A 19,859-nucleotide genomic window follows, 5' to 3' on the forward strand; every position below is an offset into this window, starting at 1 on the left:
TAAGAAATAACCTCCTCATGGCTGGGCAACCCTACGGGCAAACAATCTGGTTCTGGCTGCAGGCAGTGGATCAAAACTTGAGACCTGCTTATCTGTTCCTGGCTGTGCCAGCATCTGCTCTGTGGCTGCAGGCAAAGCCTCTCCTTCCTTCCCTGCCCACTGCCCCCTTGCCAGTGTCACACCACTAAAGCCCTGGCTCCTGCTGCAGCTGTTTTGTCTGTCCCCTTGCATGGAGGAACCTTGTGTTTTGGCTGGGGTGGGAGGTTGGTCAGGCAGTACTAGTACAACTGAAAATTACTTACTGCCACCATATAAATGCAAAAGGAGATTTGTGAAATGCCAGGAGGTCTGAGACATCTGTCAGCAGCTTTTAAGGACTCGGCTATCAACCAGAGCAGTATCTGTTATCCCTCGCTAACACTGCTTGTCCTGAGCTCCTGCGTGGGGTGAGCAACACTCAATTGCTCCCTATTTCCCAGGTTGATGCAGTGATGGAGGGCATGGGGTTTTCCCACAGTGGAGTTTGGCAGGGGGTCTTTTCAGCTGCTTACCACAAGATATGTTGCTGTCCTTGTAGGAAGGTTTTCTTCTGAAACCTTAGGACCTGAGTTGGCCTAAATGTGTTTTGTGTGGGTTGGGTTTGGTTTTTTAAATGCTTGGGTTTGCTAGAGTCTCTGCAGGAGAACATGAAGAGCATTTTGGGGCTTGATGTCCAGGAGCTTGACTACAGAATCGTTGATGGATTGGAGCTGGAGCCCTTGGTTAGGCTGGCGTGCCGTGGAGGGTGCCAGGCATGTGCAGCTTATGCTCTCCATGGCTCTTGGCCCTGTCTGTCTGTCTGCTATCAGAGTTACACCTCCTCGGTCTCCTGCCTTGGTCTGAGCAGTCTCCTCTGTGACTTGCAGATCTCGATTCCGTCTATGTTGGCGAGAGCCACCTGCAGCTCCCGCTGTGGTGCTGGCCTAGCTGTGTTCCTTGGAGCAGCCTCCCTGCCAGGCTGCAGCACGTTGCTTTGCATGTTTTGTCTTCCACAGCACTCTGCAAATGCTAATTAGTCTTCTCAGCACCTCAGCTAGATAAGGGAACCCTGTTCCTATCTTGCAGATAAGGAAAGCAGCAAAACTTGTTTCAAACAATCTCCTTCCTCCCTCCCCTGCAAAGATGGAGTCTGAGACACCCACTCCGGCAGCCTGTGCCCCTGCGTCCTCTCACTAGAGGTTGTAAGGGGACCTCTTTTCTACTGGTCCCCAGAAAAGCACAAGAACATCTATGGCCATGAGGCTGCTGAGCTGAAGCAGCTGGAGGAAAGGGCTGGATGCCATTGCCGCGAGCTCTGGGGCTGCAGTGCAGTGGGAGGAAGCACGTGGGTGAGATGCTCGCAGTGAGAGAAGGAGCCCTGCTCTCCCCCAACCAGGGAAATCAGTGCCTAATCAGGCTGCAGAGCAAGTTCAGTTATTTTTTCCTGTGATGCCAGGCATGTCAGTGCTGTCAGAGCAGGCAGGGGTGCTCCGTACCGGTGGAAAACCAGGCTGGCTGCAGGTTTGTGCTGTGTAGTGCTTGGTGCCTTTTGAAGCTATATTTAGTTGGTGACATCTGTGGGCGTTGAGTGGAGGATTTTAGGGACTGTTTTGAAAGTGCCTGTTCTTCCTACACTAGCAGGAAAGTTTAAAAGGCTTGTGGCAAACTTTGTGCCATGGAACCAGGATTCTCAATGAGGTGCACGTGGAATAAATGAGAGACATGTGAGACTGCTGCTGCTCATGAGGGGAGGCAGTGCAGGTGGGCTGGGGAGGTCCTGGGGGTAAAGGGGAGGATTTGGGGATCCAGCTGAGAGCTTGGGCTCTCTCAGAGGTGAAATCCCTATGGAAGAGCCTTGGGAAAGGGGCGCACGTGGCTCTGTCATGCCATGTCTGACTCTGCCTTATTGACACTTCAAAGCCTCCAGCTCTGAGCAAGGCTGGGCCAGCAGGATGAATCACAGGTTTCAAGGCTAGGAAGGGGACCGGTTTTGATCATCTAGGCAAAGTTGTCCTTCCTAACTCAGGAGATCAAAGGCAGTGAAGCTGGGTAGGAGGCTATTCAGGGTGTTTCCTGGGGCATCCCAAGATAGCCTCTGCTGTGCCTTGGGGCTCTCTTCACCTCCCTCCCACCCTCACCCCACACCCTAGTCTGGGGTGCTCTTCTTTGAAATAAAGCCAGTGGAGTCAGCACAAATGCTTGCTCCTGTCGGGTGCATGGCACCTGGCACGGGCTGCCCCTCGAGGCAGGGGCTGGCGAGTTCCCTCCTCTCCCTGCAGAGCACTGCTGTTGGAGAGGAGACCCTACTGTGTGGTTCTCCTGGGGCTGGTTTGTGTTAGGCAACAGCATGCTGCTCTGTTGGACTCCGTGCGTGTCCTGCGCAAGCCAAACCTGGTAGGGAGAAAACAAGTCAAATTTCTTTTTCTGCTTGTAAGGAGGTGGTGTATGAGCAGGAGCCAAGACAGGTCATGGTGGGGCTGAGGTCTTGTTTGAAGTCCATTGTGGTGCGAACCCCAACAGTTACACTCTGATACCTTAAAACACCCCAGGGGCACTCGAGTGTCTAAATACTTTTGGCTGCAGCAGGATTTAGGCACATCCCAGATCCGCCGCCGCCTCTCTGTACGTTCTGTCTTGTGAACTTGCTGCCCTGTGCTGGGATGCACGGGAGATCAAAGCATGAGACGAGCAGCACCCGTGTGCCGCAGGCTCGTGCGTCCCTGTCAGAGCTCTCCTCTACTCCCTGGGGAGGGCTGGCCACATTGGTTCGATGATGGGCCTTGCCTGTTCAAGGACATGTTTGTTTTGCTGTGCGTAACAGCAGATCAAGTTCTGTGTGGTGCTTTACAGAGCGACCTTAACTCCTCACCACCCCTCCTCCCTGGCTGTCAAGGCCAAGTGGGGAGGGCTGAGCTAAGTCAGGGAGTGCCTTCCTGTGGTGGGACGGGGTTAAAGGTCCATTTCTTGGCCACCTGGATTGATCAGGAGTTGTCTGATCCTGATGGGGCCCTTCTGAAACCCAGGTCTGAAGCTGGCTCTGTTTTCTGTTCACCTTTACCTCTTAGCCCTCCTTTGCTGAAGGGGGAGCTGACTTGCTTCCCACCCGCTCCCTCCAACCCTTCCCCAACCCTCAGCTTAGTTTTAAGTTTTCTTCTCCTCCTCCTCCTTTTGCAGAACATACGACTCCTGCGAAGGTGGTGAGGGCTGCCAACCCAAGACAGCGGAAAGGGAGCAAGGTAAGGCTGTGCCTGCTGTCCCCCTTGCTGGCCACCAGCTTCTGGTGCAGTTGTCAGCACTCTGTGAGCATCCTGAGGGTCTGGTGAGCAGACCGCTTCCTTCGCAAGCCTGGTTGTGGAGGGGTTGGTGTGCTGGCCTAACCACTTGAAAGAGTGTGGAGAGAACATCCTGATTCTCTATCTCCTCTTCAGCGTTTTAGTGGTGTTGCATGCTGCCTGCACTGATTTTCTGCCCAGCTAGGCTAGGGGAGATCTTCTCACAGCCCCTCTTTCAGGGAGACACTTGGAGCACAGCACTGGATATGGAAAGCCTCTCCCCACACCCAAGGACACCCCAAGTCCCTTGTGGGCTTAGCCAGTGCCCTGCTTCGCAGTCCAGGCAGGGCAGTGGCATGATAGAGCAGTGTGTCCACAGGTACTTTCTTCCTTGTGCAGTCTGTTCTTTACTGACACACAGAGAGTCAGGGTAATTGATTTCAAACAAAGAGACTTCTTTGGAGGAACCGGGGCAATCTGTTCCAGAGGATCAACACGTGATGGAGGGGCAGTTGCTTCTAAGGATGTTGCTTGCAGCTGGGGCACAGCTAGGGACATGGGCTGTTGGTGTTGGCTCCCAGGTGCCAGTGAAGACACACCTAAAACTTGATCTGACTTTCCTTAACTGTTCCATCCTGGGGAGAGGGGGGCCCTGGGAATGGAAGGTGCTTCTGTCTGGGAAACAGGCATGGTCTTGCACTGGAGGTGGTTTTTCTAGGAAACCTGCCTCCTGGGGAGAGGAACGTGGCACTTGAATGTCGAGATGTGATCTCATGGAGGACTCCAAATTAATTTAGAAATAATAACCCCACAAGGGCACGGAGTAGTTTCTGTGCCCAGATAATCTTAAAATCAGTGCCCAGCCATGATTTGTCTTGTACCCAGGCAGCTGTTTGGCTCCTTTCCTCTCTGAAACCTGGAGGAGGTAGAAATGATGGTAGTGGCCAGCTCACTTGTTCATCAGAGAAGTGACTGGTGGTCCTCCATGTGGTCATGGGATGTTTGGAACAAGGGATCTCCCATCACCATCAGATCCTGCTTGAATTTTCCCATCAGTTCTACATGAGCCCTTTGCTTTGTCGTGGCCAGCCCTTGGGTGCAGTTGGGCACTTAAGCGAAGCTATGCCTGCTGTAACCTGTCACTAGATGAAGGCAGCTTCTTGAATGGGGTGTAGCTGGTTCAGGTGGATTGAGGATGCTGAATGCTGTGTGCTTTCCCTGTCCAAGGGACAGTGCCTCAGTGAGTGAGTTGCCTCAGTGAGTGAGTTACCTCAGGCGGCTTAGTGCCAAATGCTGCTGCTGGGGCAAAAAGTTAGCTGGGAGCTGGGAAGCTGGTAGCTGACGGGGCTGGTGGCAGCCTCATTACAATCCCTGATAGACATAACCTTGTCTACAGTTATTTGGGATTAATTTGGGGACCCTGCTTGGGTGGGGAGAGGGGCTGTATATATGCAGCTTGGGTGTCGCCCCCAAACCTCCCAGGGACAGTCATCTGCAGGACAGCGGTGGCTGGTGGATGTGGCAGTGTGGCTGGAAGGGCTTCTGGCTGCTGATGGAGGGAATGGCACCCACAACTTGTGCACTAATGAGACCTTTCTCTTTGGATACAAGGTTGGTGACTTCGGTGATGCCACAAATTGGCCAACACCTGGAGAAATAGCCCACAAGAGCATCCAGGTGAGAGCGCAGAATCACTCTGGTGAGCAGGATAAGGCCCTTGCAGACCTTCCTGTCCCTCTGGAAGCACTGGCTGAGCCAGGCCATTTGGGGTGCTGAGTGTCAGTGCGGAGGTAGCCAGAAATAGCGTGCAGGGGATTTCCTTTTAGGGCTGCCCCTCATGTTGAGCGCTCTCCCTCAGTGCTATTCTGGGAGCCTGGAGCCCAGTTTAAACCCTCCTGGGCTGCATGAAGCAGGTAGAGCAGCTCCCAGACCTGCTCTCCTTGGGGCTGCTCAGTGCAAGAAGGGGCCTGATCAAAAGTCAAGACTTCCACAGTAGAAACTGAAAATGCCTGAGAAAGAGCTGGTGTGCCCGAGGGGCATGGCCTTCCACTCTGCTACGAACGTGTCATTGAGACCTTCCTATTTTTGGATGCTGCTTTGCCAGCTCCGGCTGTCTGTCAGGGCATGAGGGTCAGTCACCCTCTTGCCACTGGGGCAGTCCTGTCCTTTGTAGGCCATCCCCATCCAGGAGCACCAGGCCACCCTGGAAGTCCATCCTGGTAACTTCTGTGCCTGGGGCTTTTGTCTCAGCTTGAGCACTTCCCAGCACCTGCAGAGGCCCTTCCCCTGCTCAGACATAAGCCCTTTCCCCGGAACAGGACAGCTCTGTGAGACACAGAGCAGGGATGCTCCCAGCCTAAGGCAAGGTCCTCCTTCCTGTTCCTGCTCCTGCTGGGACAACTGGGGTCTGCCTCCAGCTCTTAATTTCTCCCACCTCTCACATATTTTATACACTGGTGTGTCTCCAGCAGCCGCACAAAGCACCGTCCCTCCGAAAACTGCCTGTCAAGAAAGACATGAAAGAGCAGGAGAAAGGGGATGGGAGTGACGGCAAAGAGAGCCTGAAAACCAAATCAGATGAGTCTGGGGAGGAGAAGAATGGTGACGATGACAACCAGAAGTCAGCCCAGAAGAAGAAAGGTAAGGCAGGACCTTGTGGGGACAGTCCCCCAGGCGCAGCCTGCCTCCCCACTCTGTGACCCACAGCCAGATGGAAGCGTCCACTGCCTTTCCTGAGGGCCTTGCTGGCAGGACACAGTCCCAGCGTGGGCATAGCTGTGGTGAAAAGGTATTTGCAGGCATCAAGGGGGCAACATGTAATTTTGCTGGGAGTAGGTGGAGCAAGGACCAGGTAGGGGCGTCTGTATGTCTTGGGAACGTGGCAGTAGTCTGCCCTCTCACGTGCACTCCGTGGTGGCACAGAATAGCCCCTGACTGTGGGTTGCATCAGCCAAGGTTGACACGTGGACTCTGGCCTGAGCCTTGGCGGGCAGAAAGGGGCAGAGGAAGGACAAGCTCTGTGAAGCAACAGGGGAGTTCTGTGTCATGTCCCTCCATGTCCGAGAGCCCCAGTTGGAGCCTTTCTGCATCTGGGCCTGGAGGGATATCTGAAGACAGGATCTGTCCAAAAGGCCCTGCTGCTTTCTCTCCTGCATGTGTGGGGGCTGCATGACAAGAGGGGGCTGCAGGGGAGGAAGTAGACTGCTCTCTGAACCTGTGTCACACCCAAACCCTGTCCTTTTGCAGGCAACAAACACAAGTGGGTCCCTTTGCAGATAGACATGAAGTCAGAGGTGCCTAGGGACAAAACGGCCTCTCGGAACAACCGGCAAAACGAGCAGCACAGGCACCCCTCCAACAACCGCAGCGAGCTGAAAGGTGGGGGCTCGGGCTGAGGGCCAGCATGGGGCGGTGGGCACGCTTCCTGCATTCAGAGGGCTCTGGGTGCAGCAGGCTTGCTCCAGGGAGGTGGTTTCATCCCATAACACTCCTCCTGCCTCTCCTTCCCCATCTGCTGCAGGCTGGCACCCGGACAACAAGCACGAGCGCAGCTGGCAGGACCACGATGAAACCTCCAGCGTGAAGAGTGAGGGAGGAGCCGTGCGAGGGACCTTCCGGGGCCGAGGCAGGGGCCGGGGCCGGGGCCGGGGCCGTGGCCGAGGAGGTGATCACTGTATGTGTGGCCTTGTGACAGTAGGGAGAGAACAGAGCATGTGTCAAAGTGTGCAGGGCTCTCTGTGTGCATGTGTGAGAGCTGGGGCTCCAAAGTGGGCTGGGGAGGGCAGAGCACTATAGGGATACAGGGGAGTATTGTGGCAGGACATCCTAGCTCGTAAGTTGAGCTGCTTTTAATAAAAGCAAGTTATTTCTATTAGTATTTTAATAAAGGCAGATATTTTTCTGCTGTTCGGGCCAAGCTCTTCCACCTGTTTTCTGCCCCTTGCAGTACCCCTGTGTGCAGGAGTCAAAGCATGCTGATACTCTGCGTAGGCTTTATGTCGTGTTGAGAGCCAAGCAGGAGTCATGGCTTGGATGGCGAAGAGCATCTGCACTGGCATTTGACAGGGCAGTGTCTGTGCTAACCCTGACACAGCTTCAGTGTAGAGCCTTCATGTGTCACCTGAGCTGCTCAGTTGTTCCTGGCCTCTCTTTGGTGTGGTGTGTTGAAGCTTTACTGGGATCCCTTCTTCAGCAAAGTTCTGAGAGCAGGAGGATGAGGGATGGGGGGGCAGTGATGCCCCAATGTGGGCAACCATGGGGGCCCCAGGAACAGTGCAGAGGGAGGTCTTTGTGCGGGAGTCCTGCCTCATCTGGCAGTGCAGCCTGTCTAGCAGATCCCAGGGGCTCTGTGCTGACCCTTACTGGTGTCCCACAGGGCACTTCGACTACCAGTATGGGTACCGGAAATTTGAGGGCTCGGATGGCTCCCGCACCCAGAAGTACGCTAGCAACATCACTTACTACTTTGACAACATCAGCAGCGCCGAGCTCTACAGTGTGGACCAGGAACTGCTCAAAGACTACATCAAGCGGCAGATGTAAGCACCGCCTCTTCTCCTTGTCTGAGTGTTGGTTGTTGGTGGGATGTTCACAGATACCCTCCCTGGAGCCTATTTCCATGCGTAGGGTTAGAGCCGTGTGTTGACTGTGCCACACACCTTCCAGCACCAGCATGCCCCAAGTCTGGGCTCCCCAGTCTGTCTCTCTTCAGCCTCGCAGTAGCAGAAGTGTGTGGGGGGGATTGTTTCCTCACGGTGCCCAGAGGAGGGTGCGTTAGAGCTGCCTCTCACCAATGTGTTGTCCATACAGAGAATATTACTTCAGTGTGGACAACCTGGAGCGAGACTTCTTCCTCCGTCGCAAGATGGACTCAGATGGCTTCCTTCCCATCACCCTGATCGCCAGCTTCCACCGGGTGCAGGCGCTGACCACCGACATCAGCCTCATCATCAAGGTGAGGGCAGGGAAAGATGAACTTCCTTCTTGTTCTGCTTCTCACCACCCCTGTCTGAGGCCTGTTTTCTAGATGGGCCATGGGTGAGATGCAAGTGGAGCCTTCCCTTGTTTTTGACTTGCTCCCTCCTCCTCTTGGTCCTCCTAGAGAGGAAGGGCTGGGGCTGAGCGACTCAGTGTGCCAAGACAGGGCCCTAAGTTAACTGGGTATCACTTGGTTGCAGGCTCTGAAGGACAGCAAGGTGGTGGAAATTGTGGATGAGAAGATCAGGAGAAAAGAACAGCCAGAAAAGTGGGCTCTGCCTGGCCCTCCTATGGCAGACTACACACAAACAGACTTCTCGCAGTTCATCAACTGCCCTGAGTTTGTGCCCCGGCAAAGCTTCCAGAAAGAGACAGGTGAGCACTGGGGGAATGTGGAAGGAGGTGTGGGATGCAGTGTTGATACTGAAGCAGGGATGAGACCCTGTAGGTCAGGGATGTTCCCTGGGGTAGGGCTCTGCAATTTACTTCCAGCTTGGTGGTGGAAGCTGGTATGGGCTCTGTCCTCAGACACCCAGAGCGCTGCCACCTCTGTAGAAGGAGGAGCATGAAATACACTCTTGACTCTTCCTCTGTGGCAGCTGAAAGGATTCAGGGAGGGTCAGTCCTGCTGAAAGTGTCTTGGCTGTGCCTGGAAATACTCTGCTGCTTCCGGGCAGAGCAGAGGACACTTGTGAACCCAGCTTTTCCTTAATGGGTGAGGAGATCCTGGGCAAAAATGGGGCAGCAGGTATGGAGCTGTCAGCCAAGTGCTGGGGAAGGGTCTGCTGTCCTTTGTGGGTGGCCCCCTGCTCTTGTCACCCCATCCCATGGGGACTGGCAGGAGCCCAGGCTGAGCCCGAGAGGTCAAGTGGAGGATCTTCTTGGTGCTGTCATTAGAGTTAGTTTTGGCAGGAGAAGATCTGTATCCAGTGGCTCCAGACTGTCCTGGGAAAGTTCCCGAAAGCAATGGAGACACCTGCTTTAGGGCTTTGTGTGTCTGGGAAACTGTCACTTACAGAGCTCTGTGGCCACCACCGGCATCGCAGCCTTAACCAGAGACTTCCCCCTTCTCTCCTCCCAGTACTTACTGGTATGCCTAGGCCACTGGATGCTAGCTAGTCCCACAAGCTGTGCTATGTTGCCAAAATAACTCCCTCTTTGGTTGGGTGCCTAAAGTACACAACCCCCCAGGCTCCTTCCCTCCCTCTAAAGCACCTTGTGGTTCTTGTTGGCTCTAGAGTCTGCTCCCGGCTCCCCACGGCCCGCCAGCCCAGTCCCCACCAAAACAGAGGAGGTCAGTAACCTGAAGACAATGCCCAAGGGCCTGTCTGCAAGTCTGCCAGACCTGGATTCAGAGACATGGATTGAAGTGAAGAAGAGACCGCGGCCCTCCCCAGCCAGGCCCAAGGTAGGTCGTGTAGGAGCTGTCAGGGTGGGGGTCTCCCACGTGTCTGGGTGACTTGAATCGTAAGTTGGCAGGTTTCTGATCAAATAGGATCTGTTGGTCATGGAGTGATATCCTGGTTTCTCCTGGCCCTATCTTGAGACCCCATTTGGAGCTGCTCCTCAGTGTGGTATAAATAAGGTGTTCTCCCCAGATGAGCAGCTTCTGGCTGTGATAAGGAAACAAGGGGCAGTAGTTGGGTCTCCAGGCAGTAGGCTTGTGTCGCTGTGCGGTCTTTACCCTGTGTTACCCTTGCTCCTCTACCTGTAGAAACCAGAGGAGTCAAAGACACCACAGCAGCAAAAGCAAAAGGACCAAGATGAACCCGAGGAGCTAGACTTCCTCTTCGATGAGGAGATGGAGCAGATGGATGGCCGCAAGAACACTTTCACTGACTGGTCAGATGAAGATTCGGATTACGAGATTGACGATCGGGATGTGAACAAGATCCTTATCGTGACACAGACGCCTCCTTACCTGCGCCGGCATCCTGGTGGGGACAGGACTGGCAACCACACATCCAGGGCTAAAATGAGCTCAGAGCTGGCCAAGGTGATCAACGATGGGCTGTATTACTATGAACAGGACCTGTGGACAGAGCAGTTTGAGCCAGAGTATTCGCAGATCAAGGTGAGAGCGGCTGATCTGAGGAAGAATATGCGTGTGGGGCATGGGGAGCCTCGTGCAGCAGGCTGGCTGCATTGTTGGTGTGAGATGGAAAGGGCAGTACAACAGGTTACAGCCCACTCCTGGGGTATAGCTAAGTCAGGCTTAGTCCTCTTGCAGAGCTTGGGATTCCTGGTTCCCAGCATCACAATCTGCTGCATCAGGGATAAACACAGCTCTGTAACATGGCGTAAGGCTGCAGCCAGGCAAACAAAGTACCAGTAATGAGGTGACCTGGAACATGGGGCCCATTGCTCTGCTGTCTGCCAGGGTATTGGCAGGCAGTGCCAGATCTGTGGGGGAACCGGGTGTCTCTGCGCTGTCCACAGTGCCCAGTGCACCGTGGCACGGTCCCTTGGAGACCGCACTTATTGGGGGCAGGTTTAATAGATGGCTCGGCTGCACTTGGCCTGTGCTCTTCTCCATTTTGATGCCAGTTTGCAAAGACTTGGGCTTTTTATAGAAAGCCCATCTGCTGCTTTGAAACATTTGAGTCCCAACTTGGTGACGCTCGCAGCTGGGGACTTGCCTAGACTCATTCAGTGACGGAAATTATTTTGGCTGTGAGGTGGGATGGGCTGTTGGAGCTACCAGCTGGGCTCAGTGTTCCCATGTCTGGTACCTGGCACATTGCTGAAGCAGTGCTGCTTCCTGGGGTGGCAGAAGCTGAGGGTGTGGGGAGAGCAGGTGTCAGAGGGACAGTGTGTACTGGGGTTATGGGTCCTTAACATACATGGGAGTGCTGTGCCCCATTGCTGGCATGGCTGTGAGAATGCAGGGAGGAGGATCTAGGGACACAAGAAGGTGGCAGCAGGAGCAGTCGGGTCCTAGCCAAGTGTGGGTCACTGAGCTTGCCTTGAATCTTGTTGTACCAGCATTGACCTGGGTGGGTAAAAACCTGAAAGAAGCAAGTGATGGTTTAGTAGAGCTGCCGTGTGGGATCCCTGAAACCTTTGGAGCAGCAGTGGCTGGGATCTGGCCCATGCAGTGCCTGGTTTTGTCTGCTGCATCTTCCCTTCCTACCTCTGCACAGAAAGAAGCCCTTCTGGGCACCCAGGCCCTGTGGCTGCACTTGGTGCCCAGCATTGTGGCTGTTGCACAAGCAGAGGTGGTGGTCATGATAAGCTGATGGGATGAGGGGAAAAGAGGGCAATTGGTTGCTTCATCATCTTCGTCTTCCAATGCAGCAAGAGGTGGAGAACTTCAAGAAGGTGAATATGATCAGCAGGGAGCAGTTTGACACTCTGACCCCAGAGCCCCCTGTGGATCCAAACCAGGAAGTCCCTCCTGGTCCCCCCAGGTTCCAGCAAGGTAAGAGATGGGGCACAAATGGGTGGAACTGAATTTGTCTCTATTCCCCCTGGTGAGAGGTACTCGGAGGTTTTGTAGCAGCTGTGGAAAAGGAATTGGGGCCACAAGCATGTGGGATTAGCTTTCCCAGAGCAATGCTGTGCTTCCAGGTGTACATTTTGGGGATCTGAAAGAGGAGGCCCGAAAGTGGGGGTATCCCAGTTGAGTGAGGAAACCTTAGCAGACTTAGATGTAGTATCGTGGCTGTGACTTTCCTCTTGGACCCTCTGTGAGTGCCTGGAAGGCAGCTGCCTGCCGGGCCTTGTTTGCCTGCGCATGGCACCTGGTGCCCTGTCCCCATCTTGGGGATGGGGGATTTATTGCTGCTGTCAGCCACTAGGAAGCAACTACCTTGGGAGGTCCCTGGAAGTTCAGTCCTTGGATCTGCTGCTAGGCTTCAGGCTGTCTGGCCAAGCTGGTGACATGCTGGATTTGAAGCTGCTTGTCTCAGAGTGCTGGGATGTGTCCCTGCATTCCTGCCCCTGCTGCTTCCCGTCTCCCAGATGGATGTTCCTTGGCTCTGGTAGTGCTCTCATTCTCAGAGCTCAGCTTGACCCAGGGTGCGGGGGGGGTTTCTCTCTGCAGTACCTACAGACGCTTTGGCTAACAAGTTGTTTGGAGTCCCTGAGCCTTCAACCATTGCCCGGTCTTTGCCTACAACTGTACCAGAATCACCCAACTACCGCAACGCCAGGACCCCCCGGACCCCTCGCACGCCTCAGCTGAAGGACCCAACCCAGACACCCCGGTTCTACCCAGTGGTGAAAGAGGGCAGGACGATAGATGCCAAGGTGGGACCAGGGCTGGAGGTACACAGTGGGAGCTGGGGTTTCCCAGCTGGGGCCTGGGGAGGAAGGGGACATGTCCCTGATGCACCATGTCTTGCAGACTCCACGGAAGAGGAAGACGAGGCACAGTTCAAACCCCCCGATGGAGTGCCACGTGGGCTGGGTGATGGACTCTCGAGAGCACAGGCCCCGAACTGCCTCCATCAGGTACTGGAGACAAGTGTGTGGGGTCATGGAGGAGCCAGAAATGGGAAAGGGAGCGAGTGTGGGAAGGAAGGGGAAGGGCTGCATCTGGTATTGCAGGGGAGGTCTCTTGTTAGGTGGCTGCAGAAAGGACTGGGACCCAACTTGTCCCTTTTAAAAGGGGCTGAGGAAAATCTGAAGCCTTGGAACAATGAGATGAGACTAGGTTGGAAACGTTAGTTCCCTTCCTAGTAGGATACCCCATGGCTCAGATCCAAAACCTAGAGTAGACAGTCACAGGGAGTTGGTGGGACCAGCAGACGAGTGCCATGGCGTGGGGTGTGACCCTACTCTGCTGTCAGCTGGGTGATACCAAGCAAGGGGGCTGACAAGAGTCTCTCATGCTCAGCTCCAGCCCCTCGGAGGGGACCCCGGCCGTCGGAAGCTACGGCTGCACCCCGCAGTCCCTGCCCAAATTTCAGCATCCTTCACACGAGCTGCTCAAGGAGAATGGCTTCACGCAACATGTCTACCACAAGTACCGCCGGCGCTGCCTTAACGGTAGGGACGCCTGCACTGTGAGGTGTGGGGCAGGGTGTCTGTGCTCCTCTGCGTCCGGAGACAGGCCACAGAGCACACGCACAGGGATAAGCAGGGTCCTACAGGACAACCTTGCTGGTAGCTAATGTTTCCCCACAGTTTGTGGTGAGTGTGAGCTGTGGCTCGGGGTGGTGAGCACTGGGGCTGGGTGCAGTCACAGGGCCCTCCTGTACATGAGCCCCTTTGTGAGAGCTGGCTCCCTGGGAGAGGATCAGCCTGATAATCATTCCCTCTTCCCAAAACAGAGCGGAAACGGCTGGGTATTGGTCAGTCCCAGGAGATGAACACGCTTTTCCGGTTCTGGTCCTTCTTCCTCCGTGATCACTTCAACAAGAAAATGTACGAGGAGTTCAAGCAACTGGCTGTGGAGGACGGGAAGGAGGGATACAGGTAGGAGAGGAGGGGCAGAGTGGCCTTTTCTGGGAGGGAAGTGAGGGGAGAAAAGTTCAGCCTTTTGCAGGGCTCACAGCAAAACAAAGGCAACGTCTCTGCCTTGCTGGCAGGTAGGACTGGGGTCACCTGCAGTCACCTCCTGATGCTGGTACACAGCTGGGCTCCTGCCTCAACAGCCTCTCTGCCCGGGTGTTGCGTGCACTGGTGTCTCAGCACCACATGCTTCTCTGTTCCCAGGTACGGTCTGGAGTGCCTTTTCAGATACTACAGCTATGGGCTGGAGAAGAAATTCCGGCCAGACATATTTAAGGACTTTCAAGAAGAGACCATCAAGGATTACGAAGCTGGTAGGTGCTTCCTTTGGCCCCCCCTGGGATTGGCAGCGATGTAGCCTCAGCTGCATGGCTGCTCCTGGGCCTCTTCTTGTGACTTTGTGGAAGCTGTACACTAGCACGTGTGATGGGGACCAGCTGGCTGTCCCGTTGCTCACTTCACAGGAGAAGGTTGAGTGAATGCTCACCATCCTGAAGATTGCTGGGGGGATGGAGGAGGGTAATGGGAGGTTGTAGCTCTCCCAAAACATTGTCTCTAGGGACACCAGTTCCTCTGGGATTTCTTAAGGCTGTGCAGTGGCTGAGTCTTGCCACCACCAAGTCAGCTGAGCCTGGGGACATCCCCTGTCAAGAGGGCTGCCCTTTACTGATGTAGGTTGCTTCCCTGCAGGTTCTCTGTCTTGCCTCAATTGTGCTCACCAGTGGGACAGGAGGGTCTATGGGGCAAGCTATGGGGAAGCCTGGAGGAAAGTGTTCTGACATCTGGTTTGATTTTTTTTTTTTTCTTTTTTGTCCTGCTGACGTCTGGTTTGGTTTTCTACCCCTCCAGGACAGCTCTATGGGCTGGAGAAGTTCTGGGCCTTCTTAAAATATTCCAAAGCCAAAAATCTGGACATTAACAGCAAACTGCAAGAATACCTCAGCAAGTTCAAGCGCCTCGAGGACTTCCGAGTGGATGTGAGTAGACACAAAGCCTGCACCACACTGGCCCCTGCAAACACCCCTTGGCCCCCTTCAAGGCAGGAGGATCTGGGGGGCTGTCCCCAAGCAGTGCCAGGCAGGGGAAGTCAGTGACACCTAGTGTCATGCCCTGTCATTGCAGCCAAGCCAGGAACAAGCTGCAGCGTTTGAATATTGCAAATTCACTTCAGAGCGGCTCTGGGGAACTGGATAAGCCCATCTTCCCTGGTGAGCTGAGGAGGGAAGTGAGCCCCGATGGCTTGAGTGGAGCCAGCATTGTGTGGAGCTTTGGCTTCTGGACTGTGCCCCTGTGTGGGAAGGAGGTCCCCAAGAGCAAGTTGTCACCCTTGGGCTTGATTGGAAGTCAGTCAGTCTTTCTGTCAGCAAATCTGTCCGCGGTAGACTTGGAGAGGAGGACAGCTGTGTGCTCGAGGCGAGTTCTTTGTGGGTCAGGGAGAGAAGTTGCAACAGGAGGTTTGCAGGAAGGCTGTCCCCCTGATCCAGGGGGAGGGCATCTGCATTTGGAGGAGGCTGTGCTGATCCTGGGGTGCTTTTCTTCCAGCCACCCATGGGGGAGGAAGGTGGACACAAGAGATACCCTACGACGTCAGGGGGAGATGGCAGGAAGCGCTACCCATCCCAGTCTTCCAGCAAAACGGTCAGCCAGTGCCCATCCAGCCAAGCCCACGCCTCACCCAGCCAGCCTGCGCAAGAGGATGCCAAAAACCGGAGCCAGCAATCCCCCGCCCTGTCAGCTGCAGAATCGCAGACAGTGGGGAAGTAGAGAGGCTGCAGCGTCTGCTTCCTGCTGGGGAATGGGGTGGGTTGGTGGGGGAATGGCTCGGAGAAGGGGAGACGTGAGGGGGTGGGACAGGAAGGGAGCTGGAAGGTGGGTACCCAGGAATAGGCTGCTCGGGAGAAACTTCAGCGCACATGATTTTTTCTCTTGTGGCTGGAAAGCAAAGACGATCTGTATCTAAAACACCATTTTGCTATTACAACCCTGACCAGAGCCAGACCCGCTCCCAGCAGACCCACCCTTTGCTTTCCCTCCCCTCCTGTGCACACACTCATGTCTTAGTGTCTCTTCGGGGGAAAAAAAAAAAAAAATATGTTCTGGCTGGGTTGGAAAGGGGAGATTTTTTTTATTATTATATATATATATCAAGTTTTAAATTATTGCTAGAAGTTTGTCTGGATTTACCAAAACAAGTCTGCTCTGTGCGGCCCCAACAACTCCCCTCTGTGTCTCCCCTCGGATCGCAGGGCAGCCCGCTCGGGAGGCTCGGAGGAGCGAGGTTCCCCGCTGGGGGACCGAAGCCGCAGCGTGTCGCGATGCTGCGGAGCCTCTGATCTCCATGACCTGGCTGACATCTCCCATTCCACGTACGGCGGTGCCTCTCCGACACCGACCGCCGCGACAGGAGCATGGCCCTGTTCGTCCTCCTGACCCCTCCTCCCCGGCGTCTTCGCCTCTCACCTTCCCGAGGGTCTGGCTCTCCCTCTGCCCGCCTCTCCCTTCCATCGTGGACAATTTGGAAGTCAACCAAAGGACCTTTGCCAAGGATAGGCTTGTTCTGACTCCTTCCTGCGAGGACGGCTGGTGGGAGGCCGGCAGGCACCTGGACTCAAGCCTGTGTTGGACGGTGCCCCCACTGCCCCAGGAATGCCCATCGCACGCAAAGACGGGACTTTGCTGAAGGAGATTTTTCTCTTCCTTTTCCCTTGCAGAAATGAAATAATAACGAAAAAAAAAATCCCCACAAACCCCTCTAAAACAACAACAACAAAAACTCTTTAAAAAGACACATCTCCCTTTGCTTTCTTCCTTGGAAATATTATTGAAGAAAAAAAGAAAAACCACAAAAAAACAAAAAACAAAAAACACAAAAAAAAAAGTTGCCTTATGGTGGAGCTGGACCGAGGAGGCTCTCTGGCTTCCTGCGCCCTGGGGTGTGCTGGGCTCTCGGCCCCCCTGGCCCAGAGACTCCTCATGGCATTGCTGCCGAGCTGATCTTCCCCACGGCCTTTCCTGACCCCACAGCTCGCTCGGATGCCTCCCACCATCGCGGAGACCCCCTGCCAGCCCTGATTCTGCTGAGGGAAGGCGCCAAGGGCAGTCAAATCCAAGACTTGTGCTCACAAAGTAGTTGAAGCCGCTACGTTGTGTATATTCCATTGTAGCATCCTCCCCGCGACAGCGACTGTACATGCTTACGGCCTCGCTCGGACCCCCCGCGCCCTCCCCAGGCAGGCTGGGGCAGGAGGTCGGTCTGCTCCAGTCTGTGAGTCCAGCGTGGTGGGGAGGTGAGTGGGGAGATCTGTCCCAGCAGCTGGAGGGACTGGTCCTTGCTGCGAGCGAGTGGGAGGGCTGGCGTGTCCCCGGTGCCGCTTAATGCTGTAGCCTGACGACGGAGCGACGCAGCCCCAGCGAACTCAGTGTCCTGCAGCCGTCACTGGCCTGGGGGTGCTGGTGGGACTTGTGCTGGGTGCGAGTGGAAGACCTGCCTGGCAGAGGAGGGCTCTCGCCTGGGTTTCTTTGTGCATCGTGTGTTGGCAGGCGGCTGTGTGGAGTCTCCTGCTCAGGGCGCTGTCCCTGTGCAGCTCTCAGGGCTGCGATAACACCGTGCTGCTCCTTGCTCGGCTGAAGCAGGGGGATGGCTGCAGAGCTGCTGTGGCATTTACTTGGTTCCTCTGCCCAGCACTGGGTGGGCTTCAGCGGGCAGACCCTCCCCAGGCTCATGAGCTGCGTTCCCTTGCAGGGGGCATATGTCAGAGGGGGGAGACCTGCTCCTGGGGCCCAGAAGGAGCCCTGTAAAGTCGTGCTCCTGCCATAAGGGTAGAACCTCCTTTTCAGCCAGAGCCGCTTGCTTTGCTGCCGCTGTGCTCCCTCTGTGGTGTCGGGATACCTGCTTTGCAGCTGGCTTGGTTGTGGCTCCGGCACTCCCAAAGCGCGCTCCTGCAAAGGGCACCGCAGTGGGCTACTCAGAGATGCAGCTGATTGCATTACCCCTCCCTGCCAAATCACAGCCTGGTAACGAACAGTGTTCTCCCAAAGTATCCAGTTGATCCAGAGCTGCGTCTCATAGCTGGGAGGAGTCGTGTCCCCAGGGCTGTCCCAGTGCAGCTGTGGGGCTGGCGGGTGAGAGCAGCCCGGAGCCAAGAGCAGAGATGAAGAGGGTGAGCTTGGGCAAGTTGTGGATCAGCAGTGGCTGCGGGTGCTCGCAGGGCCTTGGCTGCAGTTACCACCTTCCCGAACTGACACTGCGTTGAAGATGCTGCTTTAGTAGAGAGGGGGGGGAGTGGGGGGGGTGGTTGGGGTGGGGGTGGGCTGGTCCGCGTGGAGCAGCTTCGTGAACTGCTGCTAGAATCGAAAGCACAGCTGGGTGTGAGTGAGGCTGGGTGGCTGCTACTTTGCCGTTTCCTGGTGGTGTGATCCTGGCCCGGCCGCCCCTGCCGCATCACCCTGCAGCGTGGTACCGCTCGCGGGCCCCGTTCCGGCATGCCAGCCTGAGTCCGCAGCTTGCTCCGTTACAGCAGCAGTGCTCTGGGGTTGCGGGGTGGTAACTGGGCAAGACGGGCAAATAACACTTGTACAGTGCTGTGGCTGTGACTGTTATCCCTGGATTTCCCTTCTCTCGTGAGCTGGAGTCAGATCTCTGAGGTTAAGGATGCGGCTGGGTTTAACCCCGATGTGGGAAGGAGGAGCCTTGGAGGCTGGAGGTGGGGGTTGATCAAGGGCATTGGAGATGCGTTGCTGGTTGGTTTGCAAGTGGAAGCGGGTCTGGACATGCCACGGGTGGTCCTTGCTGCTGTGTCCCCATGCTCCTGTCATCGGTGCGTGTTCTCTTTTGAAGCCAATTGTCTGCGTTTTAGCAACAAACGAAGTAGGAAATTAAGAGGAACAAGCTCCTGCTGTGGAGTTACTGTGTGTGGAGCAGACTGTGGAATTGCTTATGTGGTAGAAGAGGTGAGAATTTCCCAAAATATTAATTGACTTTCAATTATTTTTTTAGTTGCGAAGGCTGAGACTCTAGTCTTGGCACAGAAGAGTTTTCCCCCCCTCTCTGCTGAGTCAGTGGTTTGTCACATCAGTGTGGCTGAGGGCCCCGTTTGAAAACCCACCCCCCCCCCGAAGGTGGGTCAGAAGAGCAATCCCAGCGGTCCCGCTGCCCTCCGGATTTGCGGACCGTGTGCCTTGTTTTACGCTCTGTTGGACAGCAGCGTAGCCGGGGAGCGAAGGGAAGAGGGACCTGAGGCAGCAGTTGTTTGCTCCCCGCTGTCTTCCTCCGGCCGGAGGGAACACGGGACCGCTGGCTGCTGCCCTCTGCCCGGGCACAGGGAGCCCTGGGGAGGGGGCAGCATCCCGCGGCCCTGCGCGGCAGCAGGAGCTGGGGGGAGGCCGGGGCTGCGGAGCGTGTGGTCCGTGCAGGAGGGGCTGGTGGCAGCGGGGCTTCCCCTGGGCGGGGGGGACACGTCTGCGGAGGCGGCCGGCCTCTTGCTGCGTAGCTGCACGCAGAAAGCATCGCACACAGCTCGCTCCACCGCCGGGCGACGGGACGGCTGTCCTGAGAGGGGTTTGGCTTTTGGGGAAGCTCTTGCCGAGGAGGGAGTTTGGCCTTGCTTTTAGTTTGGATGCTTCACCACGATCGTGTTTTCTGCTTTTTTTTTTTTCTTTCTAATTTTAGTGGTCTGAGTGGTTGGTCGCGCGTACCTCTGTGAGCACTGATCCGTCCCGCAGCTCGGGAGGGCTGCACGGTGCCGGCACCCAGCCGCCGGCTCGGCCAGAGGGAGCCCCGGCTGCTTTTGGGCCCGCAGGCAGAGCGGGGGGAGCGCTCCCCATCTCGCCCCCCTTCTCAGGAGGTCCCAGGCGGCTGCAGCCGGGGGGCCCTTGCCGAGGTCAGCCTGTCTGCGGGACGCAGGCGGTTGCAGCGGGGTACAGAGCTCTGGCGTGGGGTCAGGAGCGGAGGTGGAAGGTGGGTTTTGGAGGAGGCTTTGTTGCTTTGCCATGATCGTTTGAGGGAGAATAAAAAAACAAAACAAACAAACAAACAAAAAAAAAAACCCAAACCCTCAAAATTAAAAAAAAGTAATAATCTTGCTGCTCTGTTTGCCTGTCTGTCCCTCTTCCTGCTGCCCCCCTCACACCCCGGAT

General features: G+C 55.6%; 1 protein-coding gene across 3 annotated transcripts in view; it reads left to right on the forward strand.

Moving 5' to 3' along the window:
* Window positions 1-16,485, forward strand: part of LARP1 (La ribonucleoprotein 1, translational regulator) — a 43,681-nt gene extending 27,196 nt beyond the window's left edge. The window contains exons 3-20 of one of the 3 annotated variants that reach the window (XM_042789962.1): window positions 3,193-3,254; window positions 4,902-4,967; window positions 5,759-5,930; window positions 6,537-6,668; window positions 6,811-6,963; window positions 7,666-7,828; window positions 8,100-8,244; window positions 8,468-8,642; window positions 9,506-9,675; window positions 9,982-10,341; window positions 11,565-11,688; window positions 12,313-12,518; window positions 12,616-12,722; window positions 13,108-13,259; window positions 13,544-13,688; window positions 13,929-14,038; window positions 14,574-14,701; window positions 15,267-16,485. In XM_042789962.1, the coding sequence (XP_042645896.1) occupies window positions 3,193-3,254; window positions 4,902-4,967; window positions 5,759-5,930; window positions 6,537-6,668; window positions 6,811-6,963; window positions 7,666-7,828; window positions 8,100-8,244; window positions 8,468-8,642; window positions 9,506-9,675; window positions 9,982-10,341; window positions 11,565-11,688; window positions 12,313-12,518; window positions 12,616-12,722; window positions 13,108-13,259; window positions 13,544-13,688; window positions 13,929-14,038; window positions 14,574-14,701; window positions 15,267-15,488 (2,792 nt within the window). In that variant the 3' untranslated portion in view covers window positions 15,489-16,485. The remainder of the gene's footprint in view (window positions 1-3,192; window positions 3,255-4,901; window positions 4,968-5,758; window positions 5,931-6,536; window positions 6,669-6,810; window positions 6,964-7,665; window positions 7,829-8,099; window positions 8,245-8,467; window positions 8,643-9,505; window positions 9,676-9,981; window positions 10,342-11,564; window positions 11,689-12,312; window positions 12,519-12,615; window positions 12,723-13,107; window positions 13,260-13,543; window positions 13,689-13,928; window positions 14,039-14,573; window positions 14,702-15,266) is intronic. The other 2 variants (XM_042789963.1, XM_042789964.1) reach the window with 2 other exon arrangements.
* The last annotated feature ends 3,374 nt before the right edge of the window (window positions 16,486-19,859 follow it).

This window comes from Tyto alba, unplaced genomic scaffold, assembly GCF_018691265.1.
Source record: "Tyto alba isolate M040663 unplaced genomic scaffold, T.alba_DEE_v4.0 Super-Scaffold_17, whole genome shotgun sequence".
Lineage (NCBI taxonomy): Eukaryota > Metazoa > Chordata > Aves > Strigiformes > Tytonidae > Tyto > Tyto alba.